Source organism: Asterias amurensis, chromosome 12 (genome assembly GCF_032118995.1).
Source record: "Asterias amurensis chromosome 12, ASM3211899v1".
NCBI classification, from domain to species: Eukaryota; Metazoa; Echinodermata; class Asteroidea; order Forcipulatida; family Asteriidae; genus Asterias; species Asterias amurensis.
The window spans coordinates 10,380,613-10,397,590 of NC_092659.1; the positions used below are offsets into that span (position 1 = coordinate 10,380,613).

Here is a 16,978-nt window from a genome sequence, read left to right on the forward strand (position 1 = left end):
GACACCGCCAACATAGGGCTAGATAGCTCAGTTGGTAGAGCACCGGCACGTTAATCCGGAGATCGTTGGTTCGAATCCCACTCTAGTCAATTCTTTGTTCAACCCCAAAATCGAGTCTCAAAATAATCTACACTTTCATCAATAGAATAAATAGTTTCAGGGAGATTAATGGGTTGCCCGCAGCTTTGTACATGTATTTGGCGCTGGAGTATGTCTGAAATTCCAGTAGGTCATCATTATTGTCCGTGGCTTACAGCCAAGAAAGAACAAAAACTACTCTCCCGAAAAATAACGGAACAAAACCTGGTGCAATTTATGAGAATATTTGCTGCCTCTACTGGGGTACATAAGTCATGATTTCACCAGGTTTTTATTTTCAGGTTTATCAATCCAGTATGTATTATTGAAATCAAAAACACACTACATTGAAACGTTTCATATTCTCATTTGTCCCATTTCTTTATTAGACTTGTATTTTAAGGAGTATACTATCATGATATACAAAACTAACCTTAATACAGTTAAAAAGCTAAATTCTATACTTCAACTATTCTACATCATATAAAAAACATGTCATAATCAGCTTATACCCTAAATGAAGGAGGAACTAACTGGCAATTACTGGTAACACAATAAAATATGGAATGTATAATCAAGTTTGTACCTGATGCCATTGATGATGTTATTGGTTCACATTGATTGGAGGCTGGTTCATACTTTATATGAATGAGCACAAACTCAGTGTGTTATTTTAATGCATTCTGAACTATAACTATTTTCGATGAATTTTCGATGTGCATTTTATAAAAAAAAAATTGACTACAAATAGATTCGATGATGATGATTTTTCAACTATTACAACTACTTACAACATCTGAAGATAACAACTTCTCATATTGTTCCCAGTGTCATGTTAATAAACACTACATAACTAAATCCATTGCTGCTTTAAACATTCAATAAGCCATAACTGGACAGTAATTCATTACACAACTGCATTATGAATGAATCTAACTAGCAATGTTGCTCAACTTCACTCTCTCAACATGCGTTCAATTAGCTTCCCCCTGGGTCGACCCTGGACTGCCCCTGGTGCGTTCGAATAGGATTGACGTCATTCCAGGGGCTCACCTGGGTCAGCCCCCAGTGCTCTGCTTGTGGAGTAGGTCACTTGGGGCTGGCCCAAGGTGCACGACGTCACCACGAGAGGGTGAGTGATCATTCAATTAGCTCTTGTCAGGGTCTCCCTGAGTGAGCACCGCAAGGTTGAAACAGGGAAGCTAATCGAACACACCCATTGTTTCCGTGTCATCTCTGCATTAAAAGTCCAGGTACCATAAAAATATCACTCACTGTTAAACGTATTAAATCAAGACTATCATGATAAAAGTGGTTAACAAAACATTAAAAAGTATCAATTATAATAAAGTAAGGAATGAAATATAAATAAATAATAAAAACACATCCACTACTTGAACAAACTGATTTCCCACTGCAAAAGCAAGAATGACAATAATATTGGAATGAGCAGTGAATGTGGACCCTGTGCCTGTAGTACATTATAAACAATGGAATATTGACAACAGCATATTATTGGCCCCACCTGTTAAATGGTTAAACAACAAATTAAAAACTGCAAAAGCATTTTTGAGGAATTAAATGTATTTAAAAACCTATTGTGTAAGAAAGGTTACATGGGAGACACCATGTTGCAAAGCTTTCTATCTAAGTACCTCTATCCAAATCAGTCAGTCAAGAAAAATATTGTTAGTAAGTAATGAAATATGAATGTATGCATCTACCATAATCATAGAACCTACTTTGATAATCAGATTTAAAACTATACAGCTGATTCAATTAAACTACCACCGATAAAAATAGTTAAAAACACACAGTTACCAGTAGTTGTATTACACTTGAACAATATATAAATAACAATTACACTGCTTACATAATTTCAGTTTAGTTAAAAAAAAACAAAGAAAGTCATTAAAAACATTATGGATAAAAAACGGCATTACCAAATTGTTTTTATAATTAGACATATGAGGTCCACTAAATTGTGACATTACATGTAATTGTTGCATTTTGCTGTAAGTGTCCCATAATTAATGCATACAAAAATAATGTATTGAAATACTCCTTACCCATAATTAACACATTTGATCACCAAGGAAAACTTTATGTTTCTAATTACACTCTGGCTAGAATTTAAAGATTTGTCTTTAATCATACTAGGCTGGAATTTGTTGAACCACACTATTTCCGGAAAGGTGTATTAAATTTTTAAGTTAACAATTAATCAAGAATGCATCTTAAAAAGTCAAGTAAAGCCAACATATGTCACCAACTGCATGTGAAGCTATGAATTCTACAGCGTGTAGGTAGCTAGTCAAACGGGATAAAAGTCAATGAATATTCAAATTCTATCAACTAAACACTACATTTAAATTAGCAATTAATTGCTTCCTTTCACAACAGTTCATTCAATCTACAAATGGAAATACACCACTGCATCTTCAGATATTATGTACAAGTAATGCAAGAAATCATGTGAACAACACGCAGTACCTTCAAGCAAAATTAAATCATCGATTCTGATTGGTCGACCCATAACAAGAGGTGTGATATAAAAATATATTACCTGACCCACATCACACCCTTGTTATTGCGCTGTTCTTAATCTGCATATTGCACTATTTGAAGCTATACGCAAACTACGTACAGCTGTTCAAACACCGCATATTGCTCATTATTGTCAAGTTTGCTAGAAGATAAACGCCTCCCCGTGGAATATGAAGTGCTATTTATTCAGTCTTCCACTAGTGCTTGTGTTATAACTAATATTATAAAATAGAGTCCAATGATATCTTGTATTCTGTAGCTCTAAATGAGAATTAACAGCCAGTAATTACTGGGCACTGACTTTGATTTTCGCTTGACTCAAATCCATTAATTCCATCCATTAATTAAAATGCCATTCTAGTAAATGGTCTATACTTCATACTCTGATTCAAAACATATAAACCACAATACGCACAACATTGTACAAACAATGCCTATCCTAAGCAGCATGTTATAATTAACTCAAGGTAAAATGGGCATCTTGTTAACTATGGTTCAACAGTAGTACAAGTAAAACAAACATGCATAAAATTCCTCTAGGTCTACGGTAAAATGGAAGATAAATACCAGCATAGAATGCCTCTAGGCTCAGGTCGTGTGATCAGCTTAGATCTAGGCCATTAGCAGTACAGTGTAGGTAAGCCTTGGCAACTAGTCAAGTTTACTACTTGACTAGTTGCTCCTCAAAACACTTGCAATTTTGACACTGTCACGTCAAATTTTTAATTCCCAAGATGCATTGCAGCAAATTGTTTATCGTAGGTGCAATACAGTAAAGTTAACGCTGAAAGAATAATCTAAATTTAACGAATGTGTCACTGGTGTATGATTATGTTTTGCAAGTAATTTATGTTGCCATGAGCTAACAAAATTGTTCACCAAGCAGGTAGTCACAACTATTTTTTGTAGCAGTCCTGGTGGCACGATTAACTGAGTAGTTAAATAATGGTAGTTACACCTAGACTAACCAATCAATGTTTGCAACTTTGACACTTGTCGCACAGGCTTAGTAAGTGAATGTATGCCTCTAGGTCATTAGTGGTATGGACACCACACTATCAGATCCTTGTTTGTGGGTCATGTGAATAGCTTAGAATGCCTCTACATGTAGGTCATTAGTGGTATGGACCACCACACTATCAGATCCTTGTTTGTGGGTCATGTGATGAGCTTAGAATGCCTCAAGGTCATTAGTGATATGGACCACCACACTATCAGATCCTTGTTTGTGGGTCATGTGATGAGCTTAGAATGCCTCTACATGTAGGTCATTAGTGGTATGGACCACCACACTATCAGATCCTTGTCTGTGGGTCATGTGAATAGCTTAGAATGCCTCTACATGTAGGTCATTAGTGGTATGGACCACCACACTAACAGATCCTTGTCTGGGGGTCATGTGATGAGCTTAGAATGCCTCTGGGTCATTAGTGATATGGACCACTACACTATCAGATCCTTGTTTGTGGGTCATGTGATGAGCTTAGAATGCCTCTACATGTAGGTTATTAGTGGTATGGACCACCACACTAACAGATCCTTGTCTGGGGGTCATGTGATGAGCTTAGAATGCCTCTGGTTCATTAGTGGTATGGACCACTACACTATCAGTGATATGGACCACTACACTATCAGATCCTTGTTTGTGGGTCATGTGATGAGCTTAGAATGCCTCTACATGTAGGTCATTAGTGATATGGACCACTACACTATCAGATCCTTGTCTGGGGGTCATGTGATGAGCTTAGAATGCCTCTAGGTCATTAGTGATATGGACCACTACACTATCAGATCCTTGTTTGTGGGTCATGTGATGAGCTTAGAATGCCTCTACATATAGGTCATTAGTGGTTTGGACCACCGCACTAACAGATCCTTGTCTGGGGGTCATGTGATGAGCTTAGAATGCCTCTGGGTCATTAGTGATATGGACCACTACACTATCAGATCCTTGTTTGTGGGTCATGTGATGAGCTTAGAATGCCTCTACATGTAGGTCATTAGTGGTATGGACCACCACACTAACAGATCCTTGTCTGGGGGTCATGTGATGAGCTTAGAATGCCTCTAGGTCATTAGTGGTATGGACCACCACAGTAACAGACCCTGATCTAGATTCATCAGCATCTCTACCTCTGCCATGTAATGGAGATGTATACTGCTTGGGTTGATTGTCTACTGGAGCCATAAACACTGCTGAACCCATGAACTGATCCTTCACAACGTTAGCATTCCAGATCTAAAAACACACACAAAGATATTGGGGTTGTTAACCATTACAAATGAAAGTTAAACAACTGGTGATTCAACAACAATGAAACACTCAAATTAACATGGAAATATTGTTTATGTTTCCCAAATGATATTTTCAATATTGTGTCAAAACTGTCATTGGCAGTGTCAAAACTGAAGAGAAATTTTGCGGGGGCAAGGGAGTACACACAAGTTTGTTTTTCTTGGGGCACTTATGGTCAATTAAATCATAGTTTTTGTCTTCATGTTTCCTAAACAGAGCCCAATTTCATAGCACTGTTTAACGGAAGCAAATTTTTGTGCTTACTGTAGCTGTCAAATTTGCTATGGTGCAATTATTTTTCACAGGTTAGCAGAAAATCTAGGCGGCCATATTGCACGTTTACAATGGATTTGCATTGTAACATCATTTATCTTCATGCAGTAAGCACCGAGGGTTGCATACCTTTTCGTGTGCTTAGGGTTAGCAGTGCTATGGAATGGAAATCGCACAAAATTGGCCGCTAAGCAGCTCTATGAAATTGGGTCCAGGTCAGTGCTCTCTTTACGTCGTTTTTATTTTTTTAAATATTTGTTTTTATGCAAGTCGCCTGACACACAAGACCTGAAGGCCACTTCAAGGTGTGGGCTACAATTATTTTTTCCAGAGGCCATTGCCATCTACTCCTAGGGCAGAAACAGGGTTACCCCTTTTACTGGCCGGTAGAGCAGAAAGCGCTACATGTACCTCCACAATTTATGTAGCAAGTGTCACGACCGGGATCCAAACCCACACCCTGCTGATCAAACACCAGTGCTTGAATCTGGTGCTCTCAACCGCTCGGCCATGACACTGCCAACATTTGTTGTATGGTAATCTGCTGTGGAGGTAAACAGATACATTGTGCACATATTCATAGAAAACAGTTTTAAAAGCTCATCAGATGCAAGCTTTCAATTAGACAATCTTTAGTCTCAAAAGTCCAGATTTTGAAGTGGTGGGGGGTGGGGTTGGTTGTTCATCCATCTGTTTGCAATTTGGTACATGTATGTGCACTGTATTATAATGTTATTTATTTTGTCTTGTTCAGTTTATTTACATTATATACATGTATGTTTTACCTTCATTATTATTATTATTATTGGTTTATTAAAGCACATTCAAACATCGCAGCTACAAGCTGAATTGAGTTTAAAATACATTGACAGCATAACTAAAGATTTATTGTAGTTTTTACTACAAATAAATTTGACCTACCTCCACTATGATGGGGTTCTGTGGTTTCTTGCGATACAATAGAGCACTGTAGTTAAACTCTGGGTTGAGTGTATTATCGATGGTTGGTGAGCGTGTTGTCTTATTATCCCATTTCAAGTACACATACGGGTCTGCACCTGTATTGATAATTAGTGCATACAGTATTGAGTAATAACAATAAAGAATAACAAGTTCTTATATACATGTAGCACATAGGGACCTGGAGCTGATTTCACAAATTGCTTCAATGAATCCTATCTCGAGTTAGGACGAGTAACTCATCTAAAACTTAAGATGGGCTCCATTCATCCTACATCTATGGATGCGGAACTTGACTCATCCTCCTCCTTAGTTGGGAGGAGTTTGGTGAAATCCAGGGCTGGGTATTGGACCAGTAACATTTCTCTCATCTTTCCCAGCTCCCTTGGAAGTATAAAGCCCTGAGCTACCTGTAAGGCGCTCCAGCGGCTTTTTTTAATACACAATATCAACCTCTACCCTCGCAGGTATCCATTTATACCCCTGGATGAAAAATACAATTATGGTAAAGTATCTTGCTCAAGGACACAAGTGTTACCGGGACTCAAACCACCAGAAGTAAACACCATAACTTGAGTTTGAGGCTCTTAACCGCTCGGCCATGACACCCTTTAATGAGGAGTCAAGTCACCCGAACAAGTACACTAGTAATCATAATATCTAAATGTTATATAGCGCACATATCTACCAGACAAGCTACTCAAGGCGCTTAGTATAAACAAACTTGTTTACACAACACATGGGACCAACAACTTTACGTCCCATCAGAAGGACGAAGCAACGGCTATGAAGTGTCCTGCTTAAGAACACAAGTGTCACGGCTGGGGATTCGAACCCAAACTCTGCTGATCAGAAATACCAGAGTTTTAATTCGATGCTCTTAACCGCTCGGCCATGACACTCCCACATACATGTACATCAATAAGACTAGTTGCACATTGAGCAGGAATCTCACCTCCACCAAAATGATCTTGTTTCTGCAGTCCACTTGCAGACAACACAGTAATCTTGGACACAACTTGTGGATACCCACGTACATTACTCATGAAGGATCTGGACGGTGTTTCTTTAACTAACTCCCTGCAAAGAAATCACAGATAACTTTAATCACATTCGCAGTTTTGAAGCACTTTCTGGTGAAAAAATAATGGTTGGACATTTACCTATATGTATCGCATTTCCGGTGTCTCACATGAAACAACCGAGAAGAACTGTCATTCGTTTAGCTCTTAAGTCATGTTGAATTAATCCTGAGTAACTTAGAAAGCTACTCAAAACTCACCAAAGATAGCTAATAATAATGAGGAACATGCTTGAGCGCCTTATCCCAACGATACAAAACGCATACGAGAAAGAAGAAACTTTTGAGTTTCTTCTTTCTCGTATAAGGTTGAAGAGGTAAGTTTTTTTTTTGTTCTTTCTAGACAGAGATATGGGGGTGGATCCCCTGAGATGTTGTGGCAGATCATTACAAAGCTAAGGAGCGGATGAGGAAAAAGAAATCTCCCCAGCCTGCTTTATATTTGTTGGGTGGATGGGTAGTGCAAGTTGGGACGTGGTGTTCCAAACAGTCAGCAATCAAGCTAGGGACTGGTGGATGAGTAACTTGATGGTACCGGACAGGTCAGAAGCAGACATAAGGATCAGAAGCAAATTGGAACCATAGAAATAAGATGGGTAAACTTATGTTAAAGACACAGGACATTATTGGTAATTGTCAAAGACCAATCTTCTTACTTGGTGTATCTCAACCTATGCATAAAATAACAAACCTGTGAAAATTTGAGCTCAATTGGTTGTCGAAGTTGTGAAATAATAATGAAAAAAAAACACCCTTGTCAGACAAAGTTGTGCATTTTCAGATGCTTGATTTCGAGATCTCAAAATCTAATGCTGATGTCTCAAAATTAAATTCATGGAAAATCATTTCTTTCTCAAAAACTATTTTAATTCTCACAATGTTTTAAACTATCAACAGCTTTTATGCTAATAATTATTTCCAGTAAATACCAACAGTGTCCACTGCCTTTAAATGCAGCAACAATCTTACCAACACTTTGCTCCTTCATCAGAGAACACCCTCATCATTAACGGGCTCTCCTCCCCTGGCTCAAAAGTAGTTGCTAAAACCACATACCGCCCTCGCTTGAGTGTACACTTCTCAAACACACTACGAGAATTGATGAAGGTGGAGTAGATGACCTTTTGACCTGGAGTGTGGAGTCTGTACTTACGATTGTCTTCCACCTTTTGGAACAAAATCAAAGAATGTTATTGCTATAGCTAAATCTTGCCTGCAGAAGTCATAAAACTTCATATAATAGGTGTGTTCGAATGCTTCCCAAGGTCGACCCCGCGATGCTCATCTGGCTGAGCCCCTGACAAGAGCTAGTCGAATGATCACACTTGCCCTCTCGTGGTAACGTCATGCACTTGGGGCCAGCCCCAAGTGATCCGTTCTACAAGCAGGGCGCTGAGGCCTGACCCAGGTGAGCCCCTAGAATGAGGTCAAAGCTATTTGAAAATACCAGGGGCAGACCAGGGTCGACCCATGGAAGCTAATTGAACGTACCCATATAATACACTTAGCAAAGCTTTGTCAAAAGAAGCACTGCCTCAGCATTAATAGCCTGCACAATCTAAGACTTAAGATTCATTTCAACAAATATGCAACAAGCATCAGTGCCCATGGTTGCACATACCTAACCACACGACAAGTGACCGGAAAGTATAGCAACGATTGTACTCCGCATCCAATCCTGCACTTGTGTGTTTTTCAATAACATGTTTTTAATCCTACTTGCATTTTCTTAATGTTTTTGACTATTTATTGCTATTTTTCTTCTGTGGGCCACAAAGTGTGATGCTAACAAAATGAAATTAATTAAAATGAAAAAGGCTACTTGCCCAATAGGATTGACTTAACACCCAACAATTATACCATCTTAACACATGTACATGTAGTATATGCATGGAGTATTTACAAGTTTGCTACTACGGGCCAAGACCAATAGTGTATTTGCAGTAATGATGAGTATTGTAAATGAGTACATACTTTCATAACATTGAAGCCCATGGTCTTATTGTCTTTCTGTTGAGATCTCATGTCAGGTTGTGTCAGGCATATAAGGATGTCATCAGAATCACTATCCACTGAAATCATGAACTGAATAAAGACAATCAACAGATCAAATTACTATTTTGTCAAACTCGCAGCAGACAAAAACGATACTGTACAGCCAATCAGAAATGACTGTCCTCTATTATTCTGAAACCTGGCCCTGTACTGGTCTGTGATTATTATTAATAACTTTCAAACCATTAACTTTGATTTTTTTCTTTGAAAATCTATTTCAAGTTTTGATGAATCATTATACACACCAACTGATGCACACAAAACATTTTTACAAAAGTTTTTGAAAATTTGCAAACTTCGCAAAAGAACCTATATTTCGCTTTTTAACATAAGGGCATTTATGAATGGGAATAAAAGAGTAGTGGCTAGTTCTTAAACGGCCGTTTAAAACCTTGCAGGGTCGAGGCCGTGCGATAAAGGCCCTTGCCCAGTGGCTCGGGCCTTTATCACAGGGCCCAATTTCATAGAGCTCCTAAGCACAAACATTTGCTAAGCATGAAATTTCTGCCTTGTTAAACTGATAAACACAGGGTTACCAACCAAATTTCTATTTGTTACATATTGCTTGTTACTGGTATTCACCTGTTGTTTGCTTATCCTGAAAATCATGTGAAAGTTTGGTTGGTAATACTGTTTTTATCAAGGAAGAAATATCATGCTAAGCAAATTTGTGTGCCAAGCAGCTCTATGAAATTGGGCCCAGAGCAGTTACATGTACCTAGAATTTGGTAGCACAATCACTATATTAAATTGCTGCTGACATACCTGAGGGTTAAGCAAGAATGTTTCTCTGTTGTTGATACATCCTCCTGCCCTATTGGCTCTGCCTTGACCAACTTTCCATGCAGAAATCATCACAGTCTCATGCCATGTACGATGCAGACTGAGATAGCTCTTATTAGGTGTACGACATATCACCAAGTTTGTGAAGTTAGAACAGAAATCATCAAATGGCATCCTTCAAAAAACAAATGCAATCATTCATCATCATTAAATTCAAGTATTGTACACAAATTTTTGTAAAAGCTTTTCAAAAAATACCCCACAGAAATTTTGCATTAGATCTGATATTTGAAATGAACAGTAAGGGAAAAAAGTTTTAAACTTGTTATTTAGCTTACTTAAACATTTCAGGGTCAAAGTTGTTTTCAGCTTTACCCATAAATGTTCTTCAGGCAGTTGATTAGATAATGTCATCATACTTTTAATAAGGAAATAAAAGGGTTAAATAAAACGAGTTCTTAATCGGTCGTTTAAAACCAGCAGGGTTGTTGCTGTGTGATAAAGGCCCGAACCGAAGGCGAGGGCCTTTATCGCACGACCACGGCCATGGAAACGTCTTCCACCAAGACTAGCGCGTAGTTCCGAAAACAACCGGGTATAAACAGAGCTCCCGCTGGTCATTATCAATTGTTTCAACACCCCACATGATGCTCTTTCCACCAATAGGAATAGCCAAACTGTCCAAGGTATTTATTAAACGTCTTGCACCAAAACTATGTGCATGAAGAATATCCGAAAACTGTCTCAGTAATAAAAATGCAACACACGGACGTAGAGAGCTCAAGCCATCGGAAGACAGATAAGTTTGACAGAGTTTTACACTTTATAACGCCTTTCAACCAAAAAGCAGTTATAAATGGGAATAAAGTTGTAGTGGCTCGTTCTTATACCATACTGTCATTTAAAACCTGGCAGGGTTGTAGCCGTGCGATAAAGGCCCGAGCCGGACCCTGCCGGTTTTAAACGGCAGTTTAAGCACTCGTTGCTACCCTTTTTGCAATTACCAGAATTCTCCATCATCATCAAAGGTGATTCCCAGTTTTTTGCGCTGACCTTCGTTTACTTTGTTCCATTCTGGGGACCTGAAAATCCAAGCAACATTTATTGAATAAATTAACAGCTTGCTTTTGACACAAACACAAAATATACAAAAACCGTAAATGAGATCTGGTTAATACAGGGTTTCCATGCTTTTGAAGAAGAAAGCCCTTAAATATTTCTACTAACACTACAAACAAAACTAAGATAATATTACAGTCATAACAAATAAATTACTGCTGATCACACGTCTTGTACATGTAGGTTGTTTAGCACAAACCTTGTAGTGTAGCCAAATTTGTGCCTGTTTGAAGCAATACGCTGCCAAACACCTTTTGTTTTTTTAACTTTTCCTTTTTCAGGCATGCAACCATAACTTCACCAAAAAAAAAGGAAATTCCCAAATTTCAATGAGTTTGTAAAGTATTTCTCAGTTTTGAATGGTAAAACTGAGATTAAAAAAGAGGAAATCAGCTGATCCAAGGAAAAGTTGCATACCTGCTTTTTACTTTTTCAGCGCTTTTCAACATTGACTTGTTTTTCTCTGATCGCCACACAATATTGCAATTAGCTATAGGTGCTACACAGAACTTTCAATGCCCAAATATGTCTAAATTTGAACCAATCTTCGGGTCCAAACCAGAAGTTTAAATGAAACAAAATTTTTAGAGGTCTACAACCAATGTGGTTGACAATCTACAACCAATGTGGTTGACAATCTACAACCAATGTGGTTGACAATCTACAACCAATGTGGTTGACAATCTACAACCAATGTGGTTGACAATCTACAACCAATGTGGTTGACAATCTACAACCAATGTGGTTGACAATCTACAACCAATATGCTTGACAATCTACAACCAATGTGGTTGATAATCTACAACCAATGTGGTTGACAATCTACAACCAATGTGGTTGACAATCTACAACCAATGTGGTTGACAATCTACAACCAATGTGGTTGACAATCTACAACCAATGTAGTTGACAATCTACAACCAATGTGGTTGACAATCTACAACCAATGTGGTTGACAATCTACAACCAATGTGGTTGACAATCTACAACCAATGTAGTTGACAATCTACAACCAATGTGGTTGACAATCTACAACCAATGTAGTTGACAATCTACAACCAATGTGGTTGACAATCTACAACCAATATGCTTGACAATGGTGATATGATTTCAATATATTGAATCATCACAAAGAGGTACAAAGGGTATGTTTGATGCCATCATCAAACTTTAATGTAAGAGTTCCAAAGGATGTGTCGTGGCCGAGCAAATATGAGCACCAAACTCAAGCTCTTGTGCTTCTGTTCAGCAGAGTGTGGGTTCAAATACCAGTCATGAGCCTTGTGTCCCTGAGCAAGACACTTTACTATAATTATTGCTTCTCTCCACTCAAATCTTACCTGCAAGAAGCCACTAATTTTAACAGATTCACATTCCATGGGAGCATACATTTTTCTGCAGTGGGTTTTGGTTGTCTTATATTATATTCTTCACAAATCCACAATTTTCGAGAAATAATGCAGCCTCCCTTCAATGGTAACAAAATGTAATTCTTAGTCATTGTATCTTGACTGTTAAGCGTTGACATGCAAACGCAACGCAAAATTTGCATGTCATGCATCTTGCGTATGCACGGCAGAAATGTACTCTGCATGAAATGTGGATCTGTTGAAATTATGGGCTTCTTGCAGGTAAAATTTGAGTTATGAAGCTTATACGAAAGTGTAAGGCCGCCGGGACTACACAGGCTGTATACTCCAAAGGGAGCTGCCATGGGAGCTGCCATTTAAGAAATTAACTAAGGCCCAGTATTCAGGGGTAACAATGTTGGAAGCGGTTTGAGACACCCTTTGGGTGTTAAAAGCGTTTTCTAAAAACTGGCTATTATTATTTTCCATTATTCCTGGAGTGAAGTTTCATTTAAAAAGCTGCACAATAGTTGCATTATGTCACATTGGAGCCAACAAAATAAGTTACATCGTGGAAAACTAGAGGCCCCTGAAAAGAGCCCTTTTAAAGGCATACACAAGATAACTAACCAACGCACACCTCTATGCACAAGATAACTAACCAACGCACACCTCTATGCACAAGATAACTAACCAACGCACACCTCTATGCACAAGATAACTAACAAACGCACACCTCTATGCACAAGATAACTAACCAACGCACACCTCTATGCACAAGATAACTAACAAACGCACACCTCTATGCACAAGATAACTAACCAACGCACACCTCTATACACAAGATAACTAACCAACGCACACCTCTATACACAAGATAACTAACCAACGCACACCTCTATACACAAGATAACTAACAAACGCACACCTCTATGCACAAGATAACTAACCAACGCACACCTCTATACACAAGATAACTAACCAACGCACACCTCTATACACAAGATAACTAACCAACGCACACCTCTATGCACAAGATAACTAACAAACGCACACCTCTATGCACAAGATAACTAACCAACGCACACCTCTATGCACAAGATAACTAACCAACGCACACCTCTATGCACAAGATAACTAACCAACGCACACCTCTATGCACAAGATAACTAACCAACGCACACCTCTATGCACAAGATAACTAACCAACGCACACCTCTATGCACAAGATAACTAACCAACGCACACCTCTATGCACAAGATAACTAACCAACGCACACCTCTATGCACAAGATAACTAACCAACGCACACCTCTATGCACAAGATAACTAACCAACGCACACCTCTATGCACAAGATAACTAACCAACGCACACCTCTATGCACAAGATAACTAACCAACGCACACCTCTATGCACAAGATAACTAACCAACGCACACCTCTATGCACAAGATAACTAACCAACACACACCTCTATGCACAAGATAACTAACCAACGCACACCTCTATGCACAAGATAACTAACCAACGCACACCTCTATGCACAAGATAACTAACAAACGCACACCTCTATGCACAAGATAACTAACCAACGCACACCTCTATGCACAAGATAACTAACCAACGCACACCTCTATGCACAAGATAACTAACCAACGCACACCTCTATGCACAAGATAACTAACCAACGCACACCTCTATGCACAAGATAACTAACCAACGCACACCTCTATGCACAAGATAACTAACAAACGCACACCTCTATGCACAAGATAACTAACCAACGCACACCTCTATGCACAAGATAACTAACCAACGCACACCTCTATGCACAAGATAACTAACCAACGCACACCTCTATGCACAAGATAACTAACCAACGCACACCTCTATGCACAAGATAACTAACCAACGCACACCTCTATGCACAAGATAACTAACCAACGCACACCTCTATGCACAAGATAACTAACCAACGCACACCTCTATGCACAAGATAACTAACCAACGCACACCTCTATGCACAAGATAACTAACCAACGCACACCTCTATGCACAAGATAACTAACCAACGCACACCTCTATGCACAAGATAACTAACCAACGCACACCTCTATGCACAAGATAACTAACCAACGCACACCTCTATGCACAAGATAACTAACAAACGCACACCTCTATGCACAAGATAACTAACCAACGCACACCTCTATGCACAAGATAACTAACCAACGCACACCTCTATGCACAAGATAACTAACCAACGCACACCTCTATGCACAAGATAACTAACCAACGCACACCTCTATGCACAAGATAACTAACCAACGCACACCTCTATGCACAAGATAACTAACAAACGCACACCTCTATGCACAAGATAACTAACCAACGCACACCTCTATGCACAAGATAACTAACCAACGCACACCTCTATGCACAAGATAACTAACCAACGCACACCTCTATGCACAAGATAACTAACCAACGCACACCTCTATGCACAAGATAACTAACCAACGCACACCTCTATGCACAAGATAACTAACTAACGCACACCTCTATGCACAAGATAACTAACCAACGCACACCTCTATGCACAAGATAACTAACTAACGCACACCTCTATGCACAAGATAACTAACTAACGCACACCTCTATGCACAAGATAACTAACCAACGCACACCTCTATGCACAAGATAACTAACTAACGCACACCTCTATGCACAAGATAACTAACCAACGCACACCTCTATGCACAAGATAACTAACCAACGCACACCTCTATGCACAAGATAACTAACCAACGCACACCTCTATGCACAAGATAACTAACCAACGCACACCTCTATGCACAAGATAACTAACCAACGCACACCTCTATGCACAAGATAACTAACCAACGCACACCTCTATGCACAAGATAACTAACCAACGCACACCTCTATGCACAAGATAACTAACCAACGCACACCTCTATGCACAAGATAACTAACCAACGCACACCTCTATGCACAAGATAACTAACCAACGCACACCTCTATGCACAAGATAACTAACCAACGCACACCTCTATGCACAAGATAACTAACCAACGCACACCTCTATGCACAAGATAACTAACCAACGCACACCTCTATGCACAAGATAACTAACTAACGCACACCTCTATGCACAAGATAACTAACTAACGCACACCTCTATGCACAAGATAACTAACCAACGCACACCTCTATGCACAAGATAACTAACCAACGCACACCTCTATGCACAAGATAACTAACCAACGCACACCTCTATGCACAAGATAACTAACTAACGCACACCTCTATGCACAAGATAACTAACCAACGCACACCTCTATGCACAAGATAACTAACCAACGCACACCTCTATGCACAAGATAACTAACCAACGCACACCTCTATGCACAAGATAACTAACCAACGCACACCTCTATGCACAAGATAACTAACTAACGCACACCTCTATGCACAAGATAACTAACCAACGCACACCTCTATGCACAAGATAACTAACCAACGCACACCTCTATACACAAGATAACTAACCAACGCACACCTCTATGCACAAGATAACTAACCAACGCACACCTCTATGCACAAGATAACTAACTAACGCACACCTCTATGCACAAGATAACTAACCAACGCACACCTCTATGCACAAGATAACTAACCAACGCACACCTCTATGCACAAGATAACTAACCAACGCACACCTCTATACACAAGATAACTAACCAACGCACACCTCTATACACAAGATAACTAACCAACGCACACCTCTATGCACAAGATAACTAACCAACGCACACCTCTATGCACAAGATAACTAACCAACGCACACCTCTATGCACAAGATAACTAACTAACGCACACCTCTATGCACAAGATAACTAACTAACGCACACCTCTATGCACAAGATAACTAACCAACGCACACCTCTATGCACAAGATAACTAACCAACGCACACCTCTATGCACAAGATAACTAACCAACGCACACCTCTATGCACAAGATGAGCATAGCCAGGAATTAAACCACGGCCACATTCGTGAGGGGCGAGCACTTTTCACACTAGCCATCTATGCCACCCCTTGGCCACCAAAGAAAATGACTTCAGGTTTTGTCTTTGCTTTCTTCTTTTTCCACAAATGTCCCAAAGGGGAGACTTTAGATGGTCCTTTTCCACAGTAATGCGCATGCAGACCTATATGCTTGCAATAATGAGCATGCGCACGTACATGTACGCAATCAGAGCCGCCAAAAAAGACTGTTATGTCTGCTGCTGCAAGCGTCTCAAAAGTCTCCCAATTTATAAAGTCTATCTTATTCAACAGAAACAGAGCATCTGTAAAATGTGAGCAGCAGTAGAACCTTTTGAGTTAACAGCATCTTCAAGTGCGGATC

At 39.4% G+C, this 16,978-nt stretch overlaps 1 protein-coding gene across 2 annotated transcripts in view; it reads right to left on the bottom strand.

Moving 5' to 3' along the window:
• Window positions 1–3,654: 3,654 nt before the first annotated feature.
• Window positions 3,655–16,978, bottom strand: part of LOC139945473 (calpain-5-like) — a 38,627-nt gene continuing 25,303 nt past the window's right edge. For both annotated transcript variants that reach the window (XM_071942827.1, XM_071942826.1), the window contains exons 7-13: window positions 11,078–11,155; window positions 10,056–10,248; window positions 9,210–9,320; window positions 8,205–8,401; window positions 7,110–7,234; window positions 6,116–6,252; window positions 3,655–4,864 (exon numbers count right to left, since the gene is read on the bottom strand). In XM_071942827.1, the coding sequence (XP_071798928.1) occupies window positions 4,682–4,864; window positions 6,116–6,252; window positions 7,110–7,234; window positions 8,205–8,401; window positions 9,210–9,320; window positions 10,056–10,248; window positions 11,078–11,155 (1,024 nt within the window). In that variant the 3' untranslated portion in view covers window positions 3,655–4,681. The remainder of the gene's footprint in view (window positions 4,865–6,115; window positions 6,253–7,109; window positions 7,235–8,204; window positions 8,402–9,209; window positions 9,321–10,055; window positions 10,249–11,077; window positions 11,156–16,978) is intronic.